Source organism: Leishmania donovani, chromosome 34, assembly GCF_000227135.1.
Source record: "Leishmania donovani BPK282A1 complete genome, chromosome 34".
NCBI classification, from domain to species: Eukaryota; Euglenozoa; class Kinetoplastea; order Trypanosomatida; family Trypanosomatidae; genus Leishmania; species Leishmania donovani.
In genome coordinates this window covers 1,250,355-1,256,723 of record NC_018261.1, presented here as the reverse complement: position 1 = coordinate 1,256,723, position 6,369 = coordinate 1,250,355, and the positions used below count along the sequence as shown (strand labels likewise).

General features: G+C 56.9%; 3 protein-coding genes across 3 annotated transcripts; all 3 read right to left on the bottom strand.

The window, feature by feature from the left end:
- Nucleotides 1-644: 644 nt before the first annotated feature.
- On the bottom strand, nt 645-1,922 carry LDBPK_342930 (hypothetical protein, conserved; the record flags this gene model as incomplete). Its single annotated transcript, XM_003864404.1, has 1 exon — nt 645-1,922. The coding sequence occupies one exon, from the start codon at nt 1,920-1,922 to the stop codon at nt 645-647; it is 1,278 nt and encodes a 425-aa protein (XP_003864452.1).
- Nucleotides 1,923-3,053: 1,131 nt separating this feature from the next.
- On the bottom strand, nt 3,054-3,818 carry LDBPK_342920 (hypothetical protein, conserved; the record flags this gene model as incomplete). The annotated part of the gene is made up of 1 exon (XM_003864403.1): nt 3,054-3,818. One exon carries the CDS (start codon nt 3,816-3,818, stop codon nt 3,054-3,056), a length of 765 nt encoding a protein of 254 aa, XP_003864451.1.
- An 857-nt stretch (nt 3,819-4,675) lies between these two features.
- LDBPK_342910 (hypothetical protein, conserved) lies at nt 4,676-5,980 on the bottom strand (the record flags this gene model as incomplete). The annotated part of the gene is made up of 1 exon (XM_003864402.1): nt 4,676-5,980. One exon carries the CDS (start codon nt 5,978-5,980, stop codon nt 4,676-4,678), a length of 1,305 nt encoding a protein of 434 aa, XP_003864450.1.
- Between the last annotated feature and the right edge of the window lie 389 nt (nt 5,981-6,369).

Genomic DNA, 6,369 nt, shown 5'->3' with positions numbered 1-6,369 from the left:
TGACATCCCTACGCTGTGGGTACTGGATCTTGTCACGGCCGGAGGTAGTTCGGCATTAGCAGAGGTAGGGGGGGGGGTGGAAGCGGCCGCTTCGCTCCTCCGCACACAGACATAATGTGTGTGTGTGTGTTTGTGCGGGGGGGAGGGAGGGGTGGGGAAGTGCACTGGACCCTGAGATGCCGCGCACGGTGAGCTGTTGGCCCTCCGCTTACCTCCATCATCGCGGAGAGAGATGCGAAGAAAAAGGACTGACCACAGGGCGTGAGTGGACTGTGTAGGGGGCCTTGATTGCATGGGCACCACACGAAAGCCGCCAAGAAGGTCTCGGGAGCACCGGTGACACCGCTGCTGTCATGGAATCCCATTTGTAAGGGTACAGCTTTTTGCCCTGCCTTCTGGGTAGTGCACGTTCGAAGAAGTGCCGCATCCTTCAGCATGCGTATATGCAGGGTTTTCGTCTGTGCGTGACAGCGAGAGAGGCACACAGAAAAGGCTGTGCAGGGAGAAAGGGGACGACACTTGCTCGCGTGGCGCACAAAAAGGGCAGTGACGCGCAGTTAGGCGGGGAGAACGATGAGACACTTCAGAAAGGTACCCAGGGACACACCCGCACAAACGCACACAGATGCCTTGAGAGAGCTGAGTTACAGAATGAGGTCCTTTGTGAGCAACAGCCAAAGAAGAAGCAGGAAGACAATTGCCACTACAGCTGCTGCAAAAACGCCGGACTCCTCCAGAATCCCTGTGTCGTCCCCCAACAAGAACTGTAGCACGAAGACGTAGTCGCGCGTGTGTCGGTGTGTCTCTAGCGGCTTACCGTCCATGGTTTCCACGTGCACCTTCGCCATGTGTTCTGTCACATCACTGCGCAGTTGCACCTTAGTGTCGCAGTTTGGGCTGCGTACCAGCCGCAGTCGAGTATGACTGGGGAAGTGCGCGCGGCACGTGAAGGTGTCCGGCGCCCGCGGCGAGCAGTAGTACGAGTATAGAAGAGTCACGCTCTTCTTCCTCTGTCGATGCTCTGGATAGGCAGCTGGTATGCTGCGCCACAAGATAGTCAAGTGGACGTCTGCCGACTGCCTCGTGCCCCAGTGCACGGGGACAGGGCTGACCACGTAGTAGAAAAGAGACTTCCAATATTGTGGGTTTGCGGAGGTCGACTTCGATGCCCCTGCCGTTGTCGTGCCCCCAAGAGGACCGTTCACGGCCCCAGGTAATGCCACCGCCGTCGTTGTCTTGAGCGGTCGTAGACAGCCGTCATTGGCCAGGTCGCACTCAGCCACGTCGCCGGCAATCAAGGCCTCGCCGACGTACACCAGCAGGTTGTCCTTCAGTCGCCCACATTCGCTCATCGGGAAGAAGAAGACATACCAGCCCTGCTGCAAGATGCGAATCAGTGGCGAAGACTCCGTCGCCGATCGGGCGGCAGCTTCGTCGCGAGTCTCCGTGACTCTTGTGAGGTAGTGCAGAGATGGATCTGTGCCCCTCTTTTGTAGCTCATACGACTGACGGAGACGGTACGAGCACGTGTTCAGCGTCGCCTGCGTGTGTAGGGTACAGAGCTTGCACGGCACCGACTCCACCTCGCATAACGAGTATAGAGCGAACAAATCTATGCCATCATCAAGGAGCGAGGACGCGCGGAGAAGCTGCTGATGGACTGCTGCATGGCGCGCTGCAGCGGAGTTTGCACCAGCTTGGGCGGGGGGACCAGTGGTTGCACGGCAAGCAGTGCGAGTGCCAGATACCGCGTCACCCGACCCCTCAACACCACTCTCTGCACGGAGACGATCGGATGAGGTGCTGTCTTGCGTGGGCGGATGGTAGCGCATTCGGTATAGACCCGAGAGGGGCGGTACGCGGTATGGTGGCACACCGACCGGGCGCCGTTGCACAGGGCTGCTTGCCGAGACGAACTCCATAGCTGCTGGGCCTAGCCGACACGCACGCCGCCGGCATGCTACAGCGTCCAGAACGCGACGCGTCACTGAAAATAACGGTGAGAACGAGAGCGAGGAGCGGGCATGTGTGAATGGAGGCAGGCATTTGTTGAAAAAGAGAGAGAGATACACATCGGCAAAAGGAGGAAGTAAAGGGCCAGGGCATGAAAGAAGCCGTGCATTTGCACAGGGTGCAACTTCTCGGATGCCCTTCACGAACACACCACATAAACACATGCGCGCCTATCCTCGTCCCAGAAGCCCATACCGGCAATTTCTTTGGTGGCCGAGACGATCATTGGGAGAGGGAATTCACACGATTTATCGACAGCGCATGTAGCGGAGGAGGGAGAGGGGGAATGCTCACACTGTGGTATCGAAGACGACTTCAACCCACGCCGCCATGCTCACAAGGAGAGCAAAAGTCCTTAAAAACGAAAGGATAGGCCACAGTGCCGAAGTCTATCTTGAGCTGAAAAAAATCAATTAGAAAGAGAGCATCGCCCGTGCTGCTCCGTGGATGTTTGCTGTTGTCCTTGTTTTCTTAGCGCGTGTGTCTGTGTCTGTGTCGGTGTCGGTGTGTGAGTGTAGAAAGAGTAGGGTGGGTGGGTTAGATGCTAACTCATGAGCGTCATGGTACAAGAGAAAGAGAGAAAGAGGTATATAAAACAAACAACAGCAGAAAAGGCGGCGATGGCGGTGGAGAGGCAGAAGATTCACTTGCTCCGTGCTTCTTACTATTTGCTTTGTTTGTGGGCGTTGTGCCAGCCGCCTCGCTCCCACCCCGCTCCTCCCTCCCTCACCGTCGGCGTTTTTGCTTCAGTCGGAGGTGGTGGTGGTTAATCGCGAAAAAAAGAGGAAGAGAAAAATAATAATGATAACCAAGCGAGTGACGATCCGCAATTACACACGCACACACACGTAGAGAGAGACATCGAGGGAGGCGGAGAGGGCAGAAGGTTGGCTGTGCACGCGTCTCCAAACTCTGCACTTGGATCTTGACCTCGCAACCTCTCCCCTTGCCTTGCTTGTGGTGAAAGCAAGTTCTTCAAAAAAGAAAAACAGATTGCAGCGCTCAGAAACAGGGCATCTAGATCGATTGCCCTTATGAGCCTACGGTGCTTTATCACGGACCCTTCCAGCGGCGCTTCGCTCGTCGTCGTCACTGCTACTATCGCTGCTGCTGGTGCTGCCGGAGCTGCTACTGCTGGGGCTGATACAGCTGGTATCGCTACTGCTGCTGTTACTGAAGGTAGAGCTGGAACGGCTGCTGTCCGAGCCGGAGTCCGTTGTGAGCGTCTCCTGTTGCTTCGACTCAGGGCGGATGGAGTGACACAGAAGACACTCGCGGAACTTGGCGGATATCATCACCTGGCACCGACTACAGTACCAGTAGATGGTGTCAAGTTGATGCGTTGGCGGGTTCCACTGGATTTGAGACTCATCAGAGTTCGCATAGTAGACATGGCGGGTCTTGGGATCATAGAACTCATACCAGTCCTCGCCAACGTGGGAGAAGACGCAGTCGCGAGTGTCGTGCATGCCACCGCAGTCGCGGCACAGGTACTTCTTGATGCGGCACTGCGACGCCGAGTGTCCCTGCTGACCACACTGGCGGCAGCCCCGCTCTGCATCCATCAGCGGGTAGTTCTCCGGATGCTGCTGCAGTCGATCGCAGTACACTGTCCAGTGCGTCTTGCCGCAAATGTGGCAGTGAAAGTCGCGCGGCACTGGAGTTTTCTCGTTAATGACATTATGACGATGCCGAGAGCTGCCGCCGCTGCTGCGGTGATGGTGGTGCTTCTTGACACTGTGTCGACTTTCCTTCCGCCGCTCGCGGCGACTCTCTCGCCTCTCACTGTGTCGGCTATGGCTCATTGCGCTTGCAATAAAGCGTGGGGAGAAGAAAGGAAAACTCGCCCAAGGAGCTGGCAGGAGAAAGGGGTGGAATGCACGCGCACACACCACATAAGCGACACAACTCAGCCCCTCAGCAGTTAAGCAACCGCGAAAAGGCCAGGCACGTGTCAGAGTGAGAAACGGGCGGAGGGTATGATGTACTGGTGCACGTGTGTGTGAGTGTGTGTACGTGCGTCTCGGTTCCAGAGCGCGCACGTGCTCTAAATAAATGCCGCCGTGGATGCCTGAAAGCCTACAAGAATGCTAAGATCCGCTTAGCTACCTTTTTTTTTTCATCGCCTGCGCGCTCACCTCTTGGCAAAAGCGCTGAACACTGTGGATGCCACCCAATGAACACGAAGCACACAGAAGAGCCGACCGCTTCTTTGAAACTTGAGGCGGCGAGACACGGCCGCCGTCGCACGCAAGGCGCGGCAGGGGTGATGTGTGAGGCGGTGAGGGAGGGAAGGGCGAGGTGTTTGAAGGCATCAGAGGCAAGGGGAAATGCTTGCTAGCTCGGCCGAAGACCGTGCACATAGGTGTGTGCGTCAAGCACTTGCACACAAGAACCAGAGGCGCATCATTGGCCACGGGTGGCCCAGGGCGCCTTCCATCCCCGCGCCTGGAATTAGGCACACTACGAACCCAGAGAACGTGGCAGGGAGGGGGGAGAATACCGCGCCAAGGCACGCAGCATTATTTCGTGTTGGGTCACGATCGAGTCGGCAGACGCGCTTCCGTCGCCAGCACGCCTCCCAGAAACGGCAAGAAGAAAAAGAACACGAGAAGACATCGTGTGCAGTGGCGTCGGCGCCCGGGCGAGATCAACTAGGTTCCTATAGCGATCGCTTCGACGCCTTCCACAGAGCTTCGCCCTGCTCAACAATGAAGCGTGTCGCGGCCTCCTGCCGAGCGGAAGCTTGCGCGCTCAACATGTACGACTCTGGCACTGTCCCGCACGACAGCCGCCACATCTGCTCGGCCTCGCTGTCCTTTTCGCAAACTGGTGCCATGGCTTGCAAGTTAATCGCCTCACCTGCCTTCAGCGGCCGCTCCGGGACGACATAGATCCACTTGCCGTTTGCCTGCCCCTGGAAGTCATACCCAAACTTCTCTCTGAAGAAGGTGGCCATCTTCTCTGCAGACTTTTCACGCGAGGTTCGTGCGACGACGTACGCATTTGTAGCTGTTCCGCCGTGTGGGAAGAGGTGGACCACCGGGACAATACCGATCGACCGCACAGCCCCAATAGATAGCGGCGTGGAGTGCGACAGGGACACACTGACAGCCCAGCGTAGCTCATGCAACGGTACCTTGTTCACAAGAGGGCCTCCGCTGATGTAGTTGCGGATCATCTGCAGCAGCACATCGGCAAGGCAGGTTTCATTGGAGTCGAAGACAACTTCCTCGTCAAAATAAGGCGCGTTTTGCAGCGTCGGTACTTTACTCAGCAGTTTTGCGAACAAGTGTCGAGGATCCGTTAGTGGGCTGCTCTTGGCCGTGATAAGGTCGGAGACGATCATCCCGAGAGAAGCAAAGAAAAACTGGCAGATGTCAGCATCGCTGTTCTCGCCGGTGTTGAGCTTGTGAAATTCCGCCTCGCGCTTGGCATCATAGAGGTTGTTGCGGTCGTCGGTGCTCGCTGATGGGTCGCTCGACTCCGTGTTTGCGTCCTTGAAGCCAATGATCAAGTCTTCTGGGATCGCAAGAAGAGGGGTGAAGGCGTCCACGTCCTCCTTCACGCGAAAAACGTGCTCTCGAAACGCGCTGCGGTGCCGAGTCATTTCCACGGTAGGGTGCAGGAAAACATGGTGATCATGGCACCACATCATCAGCTGATAGAACGAGTGTGTATCGGCCCGCACAGACAGGTCCATCGCGTACTGCTTGTACAGACGCCGGCGATGCATCATGTGGAGATGAAGCCGGTTAGTGGGAACCCTCCCGATTGAGTCTCTGTAGGATGAGGCGGTCTGAGCCTCATCGTCCTCTGTTCTTTCGCCTGTCCGCGCCACCGGGAACACAGCGCCTGCCTCGCACATCGCCTTGTGCCGCTGCCTCGACAAACCACGAATCCAATCATCCGCCATTGTGAGCGATGCCGCCGCATCGCTGACGCAATACACCGCCGGTGTCTCCATAGCAGCACAGACTTGTCCTCGAAGGGTCCTGAAAGTCCTAAAAAGACAAATCGGCGTCTTGAGTTTTTACCGGATAGATATTCTCGCTCAATCGCAAAAAAAAAATCAAGAGAGGCTCCGCTTCGCAAGATGTGCAGAGAGTTCGAAGATCCCACACTACGAGAGCGCAGAGAAGGAAACGGGAACATCGGAGCGATCCTTGGCAGTGATGCGTTCGTGCAGAGAGGCACATTGCCTCGCACCCTGCGCGTACTGCGGCTCCTACGGCAAGACCGCAGTGCTGCGGTTCGCGCCACAGGCAGCAAAGGGAAAATGTTATCTTTGATGCGTCGCTTTCATCCGGGGAAGACCCGTCCTCCGCCAACAAGTGCGAGGCCCACCACAGCCGC